The sequence below is a fragment of the Myiozetetes cayanensis genome, unplaced genomic scaffold (assembly GCF_022539395.1).
Source record: "Myiozetetes cayanensis isolate MyiCay16 unplaced genomic scaffold, myiCay2020 scf1, whole genome shotgun sequence".
NCBI classification, from domain to species: Eukaryota; Metazoa; Chordata; class Aves; order Passeriformes; family Tyrannidae; genus Myiozetetes; species Myiozetetes cayanensis.
The window spans coordinates 93,119,511-93,134,469 of record NW_026086604.1 but is presented as its reverse complement, the minus strand read 5'-3'; the positions used below and the strand labels follow the sequence as shown (position 1 = coordinate 93,134,469).

Sequence of the window (14,959 nt, the reverse complement as noted above, 5' to 3'; positions counted from 1 at the left end):
TATGTGTATCTACATACCTGAAAGAAAAGAGAAGCCATAACTAACACTGACATGTCAAGAACAATCTCAAATGCAACTAATTTCACTTTGAGAAGTACTCTCAAGCAGTAGTGCATCTGGTTCATGTCTTCTTTTGACTCCTGGTGGATTTGAGCACCATGACCTAGTGAAAAATAACCTTGCTCGTGGCTCAGGAGGTTGGACTAGATGACCTTTAAAGGTCCTTTTCAACCAAAATCATTCTATGAGTCTATGCCCCTAATAAAATTTAACTCTCAAGACATTTATCATAAAGAAAGTAAAGTAACATATTCTTGGAACCAACAGACTTGGAAAAATCATAACTGCAGAGTAGCTTATATAAAACCAAAGTAATTGGTTTTATATAACTGAAAGTAATTTCAGTGAAGGTATGCAAAGCCTTATTCAGAACTTACTGGGTAACTGACTATTGAACATTTCATTTTTCAGACAACAAGAAAACCAGAAGACAGGGGTACATGTATACACAAGATCAGAATTCAATGCTGTCTTGACAGATTAGAAAAACTATCTGGAAGTGATAGAACACTGCTAAACAGGCACAAGCACAACATAGTTCATTTACAGGGAAATAATCAACTATACATATACAGAACTAGGAAACAGTAGGTAGCTCAAAATAGAAGGACTGAGTTATTGCATGAGAAATGATACACATGTGCAAAAGAAGGCATGTATCTCTTCAGCATTGACAGACATACTTTCAGCAAGTCACAAATGTATTCCTTTCTCTCAATCCACTGCTAGCATGTTCTCAGCAAGCTTACAATACCACCCTGAATACCAAATTTCAACATACAGCTCTATTGGGAAAACAGAGACCACATCTAAGAGCAAGAAAACAATTACAGGTTTAGAAAGCAGGGCAGGCTGACTGCTAGATACACCAAAAGAAACAGTGCTGTTCACAGAAGGCTGAGCGTGGACCTAGTATGGTTTCAAGTATGTAAGAACCAGCTGCAAAGAGTAGAGGGACAATTATTCTCTAGGTCTGCCATTATTAAGTAATGACAGACTTCAACTGGGGCAAATCAATAAGCAGGGTGGGCATGACATGGACACATATTGAGTAAACTCTTAACAACAGGGGTGGAGGAAACACTCAGGGAGGCTGGAATTGCTACCACTGAGAACAGATCTGGTGAGATCCGATGTTAGTCAGAGGTATAATTCATGCTATGCAGGCAAGGAATCGACTGGATAACCTCTTAATGTCCTTTCCTAGCATATTTATTCACAATTACAAAATCATGGCACACACAACTATCCCAGGGAAGGCAGGCTGATGGTTAGCTTATCTTGCCATAATCCCAATTTAAATGTTCTTGTCTGTAATCTACATTATCCCATGCTTATTACAAACTAATTTTGCCAAAGAATGGAATTTAAAGTTGTAGGTTCTTTCTAAAGAAAATCATAAGTTATGCAATAATAAAATCATTCAAAGTAACAATTACTTTGTCACGGAAATGCCACTACATCGATACTCACAAGCTGACATTTTGAACACTTACATTTTAAATGCTGGATTCTTACAATTTCCTCCCTGAAACTTTCACTAGTGGATAGACATCAATTTGGTTTCATCCTACATAAACATGCATTTTATTTTTGTTACAAATAGGAGCCCATTCATCAACTTTTCCCAGATCACTTTAAAACAGCAACAAAGAATTACTTGATCATAAAAATTGTAACAGTGTTCACTCAACATTAAAAGCTCAGCCCAGCTATTTAGTAACATACAAATCAGAAAAATCAAGTTATCTTGATCATTATTTAAATTTGTCTTTAAAGCAAAGTGAACTGCAGTCTTTCTATGTCATGGTTCTACAACCAGTTTAATGGTTGTGAACCTACGCTTCTGCTGCCAAAATGGCCCTTCCCTCATAACAAAGGTGTGGATTCTTGTTCCTTCCCTTGTGCTGGCACAAATACTCACACAAATGCATGGGAAAATCAGGTCAGCAAATTGATCCAACTGTAAACTAACACAGAATAAAAGGGGGCTATTTTCAGTTAGATCCATCGCTGATCTTTGAAAAACTGTAACAATAGTTGAAACAATGCAGATTATGTGCTCACAGCAGAAGGTGGAACAATTCCACTCGGTGCCAGCTTGGATTCACACTTGATAAAACTGTTCACGGCATTAAAGCTTTAAACTTTTTAGTTTCCAGGGCAAGAGTGTGGAGACACAAAAGAGATAGATTAGATGTATATTAAAAAAAATGTAACGAGGAAATTAGTTTTTTCCTGGGGAAAATGAATAAGCAAGACAGCTTTTGTCTACAATCCCATAGCCAGAAATTCCCTGACAGCCTTTGAAATCATGAATTGTTTAAACCAGTTTTTTAATTTAAACTGTAAACAGACGTAACATTTGATTAGGCACAGTGTCTTTTGTAGAATCATTTCCTCAGACATGCAGGACTTTTCAGTTGCTAAAATTAAACATTCAACTAAAGTGACATAATTATACTGTCTTCCTTGACATGGAATCTCCCCTTTTTGAAACTACTTTTTTTTTTACTACAGATCAAGAGATGCCATAATGACCACTAGTTTAGCAAATGCCAAAAAGTACAGACACAAGAGTGATGCCTGACTGGGAAAACAACTGAGATACCTTTGATAAAAGGGATTTGACTGACACAGAGCTAACAATACTCAAGTTCTCAGATGTGAGAAAACTGCAGATGATGAAAATATTACAGGTTATGCCCAAATCAGTATTGTCATGGTTCAGAAGAGTTTTACTACCTTAAAAGTAGAAATCAGTTAGATTCTGCCACTTACAGTTTTAGATGTAATTACTGCTATTTTACAAGAAGAATCAGAGGTGGACATGTTGGCCTCAGAAATCCTAATCAGTTTACTTTAATTCAGATTTTTAACAACAAAGAAGTCTACTCAATATTTTTGAAACTCAGATTATGAACATCCAACAGATACCTAATCTGTTCTTAACGTTCCCCAATACAGAAAATATTTTTGTGCAAGGATATAGACCCTTTAGTGGGTTTTTGTACCCAGTAAATTTATATAATAAATCAGAGTAGCATTCTCTGAGTTTCAAATGGCCTAAAAACATAATGTAAGATGTCATATTGTCAAGAAACACGTCAGATTTTACCAAACTCTTATGTAAAACGACATCTTACACTATGGATCCAGCAATAATAGACAAAAAAAAAATTACATCCTTGTGTACTGATTTAAGTTTGCATTTCAAATGCCCTTGACCAGAAAATTCAACACAAGCAAAGAAAGCTTTTACATTAAACCAGTTGTTGTAAGCCGTGTTCTCTGTATCAACAGATTGCATATATGAAAAATATAGTCATTTATAAAAGAACTATTAAATGGTTTTTTACTAACCTGCATCCTAATGTACTTTTTTTAATTTGAAGGAACAATGATCAGTCTTCATATTAGTAACCAATGCCATATTTAAATTAAAATAAACAAACAAACAAAAAACCAACAGGAAAACCCAACCAATCAAACAAAAAAACCAAAACCCCCACCAACAAATCAAAACCTGCAGTAATTGTTAAATAAGAACCCTTAACTTTTTCATAAATAGAGCGTATCTCTCGAAGTCAAAAGCTAAAGTGAAAGTCTCAACTGACTCTGCAGCTCTAATAATAAAAGGCTTTTTTTATTTTCTCTTTTCATTACTTTTATCCTACAAGCTTAACTGCCAGTATCTTTCACAAAACAGCATTTTCATCAGAATGGGAAGATAATATAAAAGCTCTATATTGTCTGCAAGGGTCAGCTTTTCCTTATTAGGTTTTAAGTAGCAGAAACTAGTTCTGCAAAGAAAACATACTGTAATTATTGTACTCAACAGGTAGCTTCAGTAATCAGGCCAAAAGCAACACAGTGGTCATGTCATTCTTAAAAGATCAGCATTTTCCCATGCTTCTGCATAACAAATGCGTTGCAGATTAATTGAAAGCGTACAGGCCATCTTAGAGCCCAAATTAATCCCAGCATTTGATATCCCCTTCACTTCATATGGAAATGCCATTCAATGGCACCATTTTCATAGGGACAAAGTGTTTTTTGATAACAAGTGGAATGTAAATCTCATGAGAAAGAAATCAATCCAGCCCAAAGAACTCCAGAGTATTGATCTATGTGCATTATAATTTCACAAGCTTGAAGAGAATTTGTAAGTTAAAGGGGAAATGATTACAACTACAAAACAGCTGCTATATCACAAAGTTTTCTCTTAACTGTGCTATGAAAGTGAGAAATAAGCGGTTTCTGAAGTTAAAAGTTATATTGGTTGAATTAAGTCTCCAATTTGTTCAAAATCAAAGACAACATTTGATTTAATTATGATTTTTTCTTCCAAATGTAAAAACTGTTGAAAGAGCTGCAGATTTGCAAATAAAATTCACACAATTCAGTTCTGATCAACAAGTCTATTGTTTAAACAGAAGTTAAAAGCTGGATAAAGGATTTTTACAAAATCATTTTTCAAGTAGAGTGAACTTTATCAAACCATCCATATCTGCTCCGCAAAATGGGTGAAACTTTTTCAACTAAACAGTACCAGTTTGTGATGTAACACAAAATTTATACAACATAAAATTCTAAAGCAGTAAAGTAAGAGATGGAAAACTTCCTCTCACAAAAATGAGATTAGACCTAACAATGCAAGACGGACAAAACCCCCTAGTGGGTATGGGGTTTTTTGTTTGTTTGCAACAAGTAAAGTGATTTTGAACACAAACACAAGACTTTTCACTGAGAACCCAGAAAAAAACAGGGGCCCCCTGAGCTCGGCTCCAGACAAATGCTTAGCCTTTTATTGTGTTCATCTTTCTGTCACGGCTTTGAAAAATTTACAATTTAGTTTAAAGCACAAAAAGAAATTCTGTATGTGGAGGTTGAGATTTCAACTTCACTCAGGTTCAGGTATGAGATACTGATTTCCATAAAAACAAGGCAAAATTTTAAATTCTGTTTAACTGAATGGGTCTCAGAATCTTACATTACACTTAGAAGAATGCAGTTTGTCTTCTGGAAATAAGTTTCTATTGTTTATGTAACTCATATATACTAACAAACATGCAAATTGTTTTCTCAGATGTTCTTCTTCATTTCAAGTGTGAAGGCATCAAGACACAATTCTATCCCAAATCAATACTTTACAACCCATAAAAACACTGCAACTCATTCTACACTTTGAATAAGTAATAACTGCCTAAGTTATATAATACAGTAGCCTCCAGGCTTCCTGCATGATCCCAGGTAAACTGCAGGCATTTCAAAAGCTTAAGTATTCTGTGGGTCCCAGCAAAAATTCGTAACATTTTCCTATAATGAGAAACCATCAAAAAGAATAACTTACACTGACTGTACCTCCCTGACTTTTGTCAATAACAAAGCTTCAATGGTGCTCTCAGCCCAGATGAAATCTCCCTATCACCACAATGGGTATTTACATACTCACTCAAAGGCACTCACCCAAGATGAGGTTTTTATCCAGCCTGGACCAGTAGTTAAGATACCATGGGATGCACCTTCCTTCCAGGTAATTTTATCCATCTCATCTAAATAGGGATCTGTACCTTTCCTGTGGGAGTATCCTCTGCCTCTTAATATCCTACTGAAATGTCAAGCTTCTACTAGGATCTCGTCATCATTTTTTCATTATTTTTTCCATGAAAAATGAAAATTATCAGCTATAATGTTTCATTGTAGAAAATTCTAATGTGAATAAAATGCCTCTAGGTATAAATAGAAGACTGAATGGACTCTGTGTTCAAACTCAGTTCAGGAACTTAGCAAAGCAGAAGTCAGACTCCTCTAAGGCCTTTTCCTTAGTGAAGGCTTTTCTTTTACACACCTACATTAGCAGTAAAATATGTGTAAGATGTAGTAAAAAAAATTAATCCATAGTGCAATTTCTTTTCTCTTTTCATTCTCAAAAATCCATCACAAATATGGCTCAAGTATTTTAACAAGTAAATTCAAAAGTTTTTAGGCTTGAGCTCCACTGAAAGTTAATATGTACCTACCGATTTTAAAAAACAAGCAGGATCATGAAATTTTGCAGTCCTCGGGACTAATGACACTTTCTTGTGTCAGTCACTTACAATGGTTACTTAGTTCCAACACAGACAATTGCAGGATGAGTTTATCTCTAGCCAAACAGCATAAATCCAAACAGTCAGGGTGCAGTTTTTACTGGTCCACCTGTTTTCATGAAACTTACAGGAATGTAACCACAGTAACTAATAATCACTAATACCTACAGAACTCAACTCACATAAAACAAATTATTTGAAATGTATTTCAACTTTAAGACCCATCCAAAAGATTAACAGCCTCTTTTAAATACTTACTTTTTTTTTTAAATTACAGTCTAGTTCTGTAACAGAAACATTGTTTCCAAAACCCATTTCCAAACACTTATTCCCTATGATAAAATTAATAATCCATAAGGTTTTGTTTAATTATTATATAAAAAGAAATCAACCCAGATTGTATTTTTTTAAAGCTGTAGAATGTAACTATTTCAAAAAACTGAAGATGTATAAACAGAGCTTTGTTTAGGTAAAAGAACAGTACCAGGCCTCTTGAAGTGCCATGAAAACCACCTGTGAAGACTTCTATGTAACTTAATTCTAAAATCATCTGCCAAAAAAAGCATTCATCACTTAAATTCACTGAAAATGCTTCACTCACTTCAACTGACTGATTCTCAGATTTTATCATTCAGGATTAAAGAAAAAATAAGATTTTTAATCATCCTAATAGCAATTTCTATATTCAGAAATTTTGCTAACAATTCATTAGAAAATTACTACTCCAAGGCAACTGCATACAACAGAGTATGGCACAGGAAGTTTCTTCATAAGAAACAAGTCACAAGAGCTAATCCCAGTTGTAATTCACTCCAAGACCACCAGTTACATTTATACTTTAACCTTTTAAGTTTAAGGGATAGGTAATCATTAGTTAATGACAGTACTTCTTCCCTTCAGCAACATCAATAAAATTTATATATTGTCAACTTAACACACTAAGGTCCTCAAAAGTAAAAGATTTACCCCTTCTACCCTGATGTGATTTTGAGCAGTAGTGAGAAATAGGTTTAAATGCCAGATTATGGACCTCAGATTAATACAAGTTTAGTACATGATCTCTCTTAGAAGCCTCTCTTTTTCTTGCAAGTCAGCAAAGTAGACAGGAGAAGCACGCAGCAGCAGCTTTTCAGAGCTTTTTCTATGAACAGCTGGCAATGTCCTAGCAGGGAAAATGCAGGTAAATAAATCAAAACATTCATGACAAGCAAATTATTATGTGTTCTGTACTCTGCACATATCACATGACATAAAGTTACTATTTACTTAATTTGTTTAATACTTTAATAAAAAGTGCTAGTATGTAACAAACCTAGTGCAAAGGAACTTCCAGCCGCCACAGATAAACCATTCTAAGCCTCTTCTTCTCTGAGAAATTCTGGCTCTTGGTAGAGTATGGTAATCACTCTCATCATTTTCAAAGCCTTCTTCTGACATCATTAGTGGCATTTCATCCAAATGAGAGGACTCATCTTCCACTTGGTACCTGGCAAAATTAAATAAAAGCACTAAATAAATAGCCAATACATCACTTTTTATTACTGGGAATCTCCTAAAGTAACATGTTTATTTTTGCCATATGGAATTTTATTAGGGGGATATTTTCATCTGAACAACTCATGTATTTGTGCTAACATATTAACAAGAAATTCTGATTTCAGTTACAATTGTGTAATATAGCAAAAAGGTCTGCAATTAATCATTGTCAAATCATTCCAGGAAGTGTTTCTTATATAATCTGTGCATACAGAGTTGCAGCTTCCTACTTTCCAAAGAATTCTTCACGAGATTTTGTTAAAGATATACTTTGCAAGCTTATAGCAGATATAAGTGACTGAGTTTTCATGGAAGTACAGACTTTATATTTCCACCAAGCTTTTTAACCTGCTTTTCTGATGTTTGTTCCTGTGTGCACAGGCCCTCAAGTCTCACTTTCTATACAGCTCATCAGTATCTTAGCTTCAATTACTAAAACATTATAGTTACTTTTATAATTCTACACACAAACATTCAATGAGTCAAAACAGATTTGCCTGTGGGACCCATGGAAACAACATTAAGCTAACAACGGTCCTTTCCTCTCCAGAAACTACTATCCACTCGAATTTTACATTTCTGGAACATTTTTTATGCTAAGACAAAACACTGGAGTACTCAATAAGAAAATTCCCCTCAGTGAATGTAAATTGACGAGCTTATTTCATACTTCTATATCTTTGTGAAGATGACTGAAAGAAGCTGCACTATTACTCACAATTAGTAAGTTTGATTTTTATGAAGTTGTATTGTAAAGTCATCTCTTACAAGGCAAATCCTGGGACTGTCCCATTTTCCCCACGGCAACATAAAAACAATCTCCATAAAAATAGTAATTAACAAAACCAAAAATTCATTCCCTTTATGCAAGTGAGCAGCTGAAGTGCACAGAGCCCTGCCTGGGGATGGATGAGGAGGCAACTGAGGGCTTCTGTGTTAGGATTAAAGAGAGGACAGGTAGAGGCAACATTTTAGTAGGTGCCTGCTGGAGACTACCTGAAGAATAAGCAGATGAGGCCTTTTGCAGGCAGAAAGGAGCTCTCAGGCCCTGGTCTTCATGGGGAACTTTCACAACTCTGGTATCTGCTAGAAGAACAACACACAGGTGATCCTGGAGGGTCCTGCAGTGCTTTGACAACTTCCTCCCCTAATTACTCGGGAGGAGCAACAAGGAGAGCTGCCCTGCTGAACTTCATACTACCCAAGCAAGAATGGCTCACTGGGGACATGAAGGCCAAGCACAACCTTGAGTACAGTGACCACAACATGGTGGAGTCCAAGACACTGAGAGCAGGGAGGGTGGCAAACCAGCTTACAACCCTGGAAATCAGAACAGATCTGGCCTTTTCAAAGCCTGCTTTCAAAGAGCCCCATGGAATAAGGGGAAGGAAGAGGGGCCCAAAAAAGCTGATCAGTATTTAAGGATCAGCTCCTCCAAGCTCAAGAGATTCCCATCCCAGTGAATAGGAAGTTAGGTAAAAATGTCAGGAGGTCCTGACTGGACAAACAAGGAGTTGTTCAAACTCAAACACAAAAATGATGTGTACAGAGGGTAGAAATAAGGACAGATAGTTACACAGGACATGCAAGAGGCTGAGGCATTGGATTCTTCTTTGCCTCAGCCTTGACTAACAAGACTGGCTTGTCTTGGAGACCCAGGTCTCAGAGAACAAGAGGAAAGCTTAAGGCATGGAAGATGAGGGTCAGGGAACATTTAAGCAAATGGAATATATACTTTGATATATCTCTTGATATATATAAGAATATAAAAAAGCCTATGGGTCCTGATGGAATGCATTCACAAGTACTGAGGAACCTGTCAGCTGTCATGGCAAGGCCACTTTCAATAATTTTTGATTAATCATGGCAACTGGGAGAAGTGACTGAAGATTGCAGGAAAGCAAATGCCACTCCTATTTTCAAGAAGGGCAAGAAGGAGGACCCAGGGAACCTGTTCAGACCCATCCATCTCACCATGACCCCTGAGAAGGTGATAGAGCAGCTCATTCTGGAAACCTTTCACACAAAGGACCAGAAAATCAGGAGTAGTCAGCATGGCTTCACCCAGGGGAAGTCATACTTGATTAGTTTGATAAACTTTTAAGATGAAATAATTGGCCTGGGAGATGAGGGGAGAGCAGTGGATAGTGCCTGCCTGGACCTCAGTAAAGTCTTTGACACTGTCTCCTATAAAATTCTCATAGACAAACTGCTGCTAGTAGCCGGATGGGCAGACATTGAGGTGGATTGAATGGCCACTCTGTCTGAATGGCCAGGTCCAGAGGGTGGTGATCAGTGGCACAAAGCCTAGTTGGAGGTCAGTAAACTAGGTCAGTGTACCCCAGAGGTCCATACAGGGTCCAGTCCTGGTTAACATCTTGATTAATGATGTGGATGATGGGGCAAAGCGTACCCTCAGCAAGTTTGCAGATGACATAAAACCGGAGGGAGTGACGATAGGCCAGATGAGCATGTTGCCATCCAGCACAAACCTGACAGGCTGAAGAAATAGGTTGATGGGAACCTCAGGAAGCTCAGCAAGAAGAATTGCAAATTCCTTCACCTGAACAACCCCAAACACCACTCTATACTGGGGGATACTACAGGAAATGAACTTGGCAGAAAAGGACCTGGGGATCCTGGTGAACACCAAGTTGAACATAAGCCAGCAACCTTGCCTCAATACCCTTGCCTCAAAGAAAGCTACTGCTATCCTGGACTGGATCTTATTAATTCTTAAGAACAAACACCTGAAGAGAGGTTGGAAAGATGGCTGAGCAAGGCTGTCTTCAGTTGTGACCAGAAGGCGATGGGCACGAACTGAAACATGGGAAGTGCCTTCATTAAACACTTTTTTAACATGAGGATGAGTGAGCACTGACAAGGGCTGTCCAGGGACATTGTGGGATCTCCATCCTTTGAGATGATTAAAAGCTCTCTGGACATGATCCTGGGCAACCAGCTCTAGGTGGCCTTGCTTGAGCAGGGGAGAGTTCTGCTGAGAGAGAACAGCAGTATTCTGTTCAAAGTCTTGGTAGACAAATCCAGTATTTTAAAAGGAAAGTAGTATTACAAATACCAGGACTAATCACAAAAACACACCATCACTTGATTTGCATTTTTTCAACTCACTATATATTTAATACAAAAACCTGAAACCTTTTCCCATAGATTTTCTGTGTTGAGCCCTATTGTATCAAGAAATATATATTAAAGCAGTTACTAAACTTTTTGGATGCCAGGAAAGGAAGGAAGGGATTGAATTGTAATTATTAGATTTCTACTGAAAAAGTACACCACATACTTTACACTGGCTATATAATAAATTGGTATTAATACAGTCAAGAAGAAAGATCTAATAAGGAAGGGGAAAAAAAACCCAAACCCACTACTGATTAACAAGTCATTAGCTAGACACTCCCTCTTTTCTTTGGCTGATTTCTGCACCTCCTTGGAATAACACGGTATGGTACATCATTAAGGGATGTTAACAATGTATTCAGACCAGATTGGAAAACAATGCATAACTAGGAATAATAATAATAATAAATAAACACCTTCCATCCCCAGCTGCAAATCAACTGAGTACTGGAACCTTAAGCACATTAGACCTTGTGACAAGAAATCTTCGTCTATTGCAGAACATGCAAAAGCACAACCACACTGCAGAAAATACAACCAGAGTTTCAAACTAACAAAGCTGTGTAACTGCTAATAGTTACAAGTTCCCAGAAAGTTAATTATGTGAAAATAGGGCATGGAAAATGCTTTCAGAATTATTACTACCAGTACCCATTTAAAAAAAAAAAAAATAAAGACAAACATGAAAAACTTGATCTTCACAATGTTGTTTGCAAAAAGCTGCATCTGATGTTTAGTGTAATATGACATTCTAGCAATATAGCTTCCCTTACTATTATTATCAGTGGTCATTAGGAAAAAACATTATACAAAAAATTCTCTTCACAAAACACAGGTTAACATGCACATTATACTAAATTATATGAAGTACTCTCAGACTAGATTAACACTAGGTAATAAAACCTCTGCTTCGAAAAAAACTTAAGACCTTACTTTATGCTAAGACTTCTAGTAAGACAGGCCTGCGTTTAAACAGACTCGTGTTCAATGCTTTTATAATCTCTCCCAGTTAAATTTGCAAATTACATTATCACAGTTTTGATACAGAGTTTCTGTTGCATTGTCTTTTGCTCTTGAAGATCCAATTAATGGTGTATTTGTAACATCATCCAGTGAAATCACAGTCTGCGAGCTGTACTGGAGTGTACAGCAACACACCACAAGGTAACAGATGCCTTTTTCTTCCACACAAAGTTAACCAGTGTATGATCTGGAAAATAATATTCCTTATATACAAAGGTAACACAGCAAACATGGTTAAATGGCATTTGAAGGAACATGCTAATGCAAGAGAATCATGGGAGAGACATGACTGAGAAACACAATCACAGACACACATAATATTTAAATCTACTTTGAAAATGTGATAATATTTTCAGAGTACACTGATGTCCTAACCATAATTTCCTTAAGGTTTGTTTGCCATTATATTAAAAACAAGTTTTTTTCCACAATCGGTATCTAGGTTTGCACTCTTAAATACAGAGCTTCACCAAGCAGTGAAGATAATGAGCATAAGCACCATCACGTTTGGTAATCCTGACTTCAAAATACAGCTTCTGAAGTGGCAAGCAATTTATTCTGTTTCAAAAGCAATTTTGCTATTGTGTTAGAAAATTGTACTTCAGTATTTAAAAACAGTAAGATAATGAATAATGGATTTTTCATAACTAGGATGAGGACAAAAATCTTTGTGTCTTTGTTACCTAGTATTTTTCTGCACTTAATTGCTTGAAGTGCTGATTTTCCCTGAGCGACAAATCAATTAAGTATAATCCTAGAAACCTGTATTAAAATAGGGAAGCACTGAAAGCAACATGAATAAAGAAGCTAGAGTGAAGACATCAAAACTCTCAGCATGACTGCTACTAAATCAGGTATGATGAAAATATCTTGAAAAAATAATGGTTTCCTAAGGAAAAAGAAACATTAATATTAAACAACTTTCAACAAAATCTAACTGTTATTAGGAATATCATTTAACAGATTTAACTGAAAGAAAACCATGTACAATAAATACTTTTAAGTGAAATTTTGATATAAATATCTGCTGTGAAAATGATGCCTCAAGTCACATGTGGCTGCATCATTTCACTTTGATGGCTGCAAAGTTCCATACATACCATAACTGCTAATGGAAACCATTTTAATTTCTTTAATTCTAATTTGGCTACTTATTTAGATCCATAATAATTTCTGTATTTTCTGCCAGCTTTCCATTACTTTAAAAGAGCAGTGTTCCAGGGTGCAGCATGAAGGTGCCAGGCACAGGGCAAATGTGATTGCACACTTCCCTGGTTTTACTCACTTGACAAATGCAGAAGCAGCATCTATGAAGAGGTTTTTTATCTACCTCCTTAAAAGACCGAGAGAGAAATCACTGTGTCAGACACTGCATAAATACTGATTCCTTGTTACCTATCAATTGTGCTATACACCACAATTCACAGGAAGGTAAACCAAATCTCATGCCTTAAAGTAGTATTTCTCAAAGCTAGTGTGGAAGGAAAAATGAAAGTGTGGCCATGAGTCTACACAGGTATTGCACAAAGGAGATGGCTGTGGGATGCACAGTAGCATGGAAGAGAGGTAGCAGTGGAAGAAGTTCTATCTGAGTAGAAAATCTGAAAAGACCAGTTCCTGGTAGGTGAGCTACTCCCATCCACTGCTATGACTGTGTCCCATCACACCAAGTGCTGGTGATCTGGCTGACTGACTGTGGCAGCCACAGGGCTCCCTTTGCTTCTGGTCATGAACAGAGGAAGACACAGAGTAAGCCTACAGCAACTGCTGTAGGCTGCCTGTATCACTGACAAAACTGCTCAGATCCCGTCCTGTAAAATAATAAAAATTCCCAGGAAATCGCAGCAGTAAAAATTTTATTAAGAGAGGCACATTCATCCATAACCACGTTTATAAGTATAAAAGGTATTTTCATATTACTGCCCCTCTTATTCACATAACCAGTGTCTCCATAAAACAGATTGCTTTGCTAGAACCTATCCAAGAAAAATCCAATTAAAAATACTTATTTTCCTCAAATATTCTTCTGCATTTCTAAGAATTGGGAGTTACATTTTTCCTCTAATTTGAAACACCTCTATGCTTTACACAGCACTAAATTCTAGTAAAGTACAAAGCAATCATGCTGTTCCTAGATTTCAACAGCAGTTGAAAGTGGAAAAGTCTTCTGTGGTTAAGTGCATGAAATTAAAAGAATTTTCTTTAAACTCTTCCTACAAAACACAGAAAAACTATTCTGAAGTTTTTAGAATTGATTAGAGCTTGACACTATTTGTCCCTATTCAGCTTTAGCTGAGCCTCTAATGGAAGTGCACCCCTAATCAGCATTATTTGGGTAGCCTCCGAATACAAGTCCTGGCCTAAAAAAAATACACAGTCATACACAAAATAATCCTATTGCAAATTTATATGCACTAGCAGGGACAGGTGTGTCAGAGATCTCTTAACAGAAGACAACAGTAACCACAGTATTCCAACAGTTATTAAAAAAAAAAAAAACCACACAAACTACCAAAAAACACAAACAAACAAACAAAACAAAAAAATCAAACAAAAACCCAAACAAAAAACAAACAAAAAACCAACCAACCAACTTTTAAGAAAGCTGAATATTTGTGGAGCTGAACATTTATATCCAGTTTCAATGGATAATTTTGCTTTTGTGTCTTTGCATAACAGAATCTTTAAAAACCTAGTACAGCAACTGTCCTCATAGTGCATGTTTATCCACCCAAAATAGAAGGAAAAAGTACTTCTACTGTATGCAGGCAAGTTTATTACTGACTGTGTCACTGAGATGAATAAGACCAAATTCTGCAATAAGACTAAATAAATCATCACCCCTCCAGGCCCTAAATTATAGAGAGAGATAGTCTGGAAAACCATAAGGCAGCATTTGTGAACTACTACCACCACTAAACTAAGAAAAAAAAAAAAAAAAAGAAAGCTGGCATCTTCTGCCATGAAGAACTAAAGGCAAAATCATAGTATTTGTTTAGATAAAGGTCTAAAAGTAGAATACAAAGTTATTACCAAGGCAGCTCCCTTTCATCAGTAGCTTCTCAAAAATTGCTTAAAACAGATACTAAAACTACAGGTTCCACCAG

General features: G+C 36.5%; 1 protein-coding gene across 1 annotated transcript in view; it reads right to left on the bottom strand.

The window, feature by feature from the left end:
- The window catches only part of ATP9B (ATPase phospholipid transporting 9B (putative)), a 157,970-nt gene that overhangs the window by 136,322 nt on the left and 6,689 nt on the right, over positions 1–14,959 (bottom strand). The window contains exon 2 of the mRNA XM_050308489.1: positions 7,465–7,638. Coding sequence (XP_050164446.1) covers positions 7,465–7,638 — 174 coding nt within the window. The remainder of the gene's footprint in view (positions 1–7,464; positions 7,639–14,959) is intronic.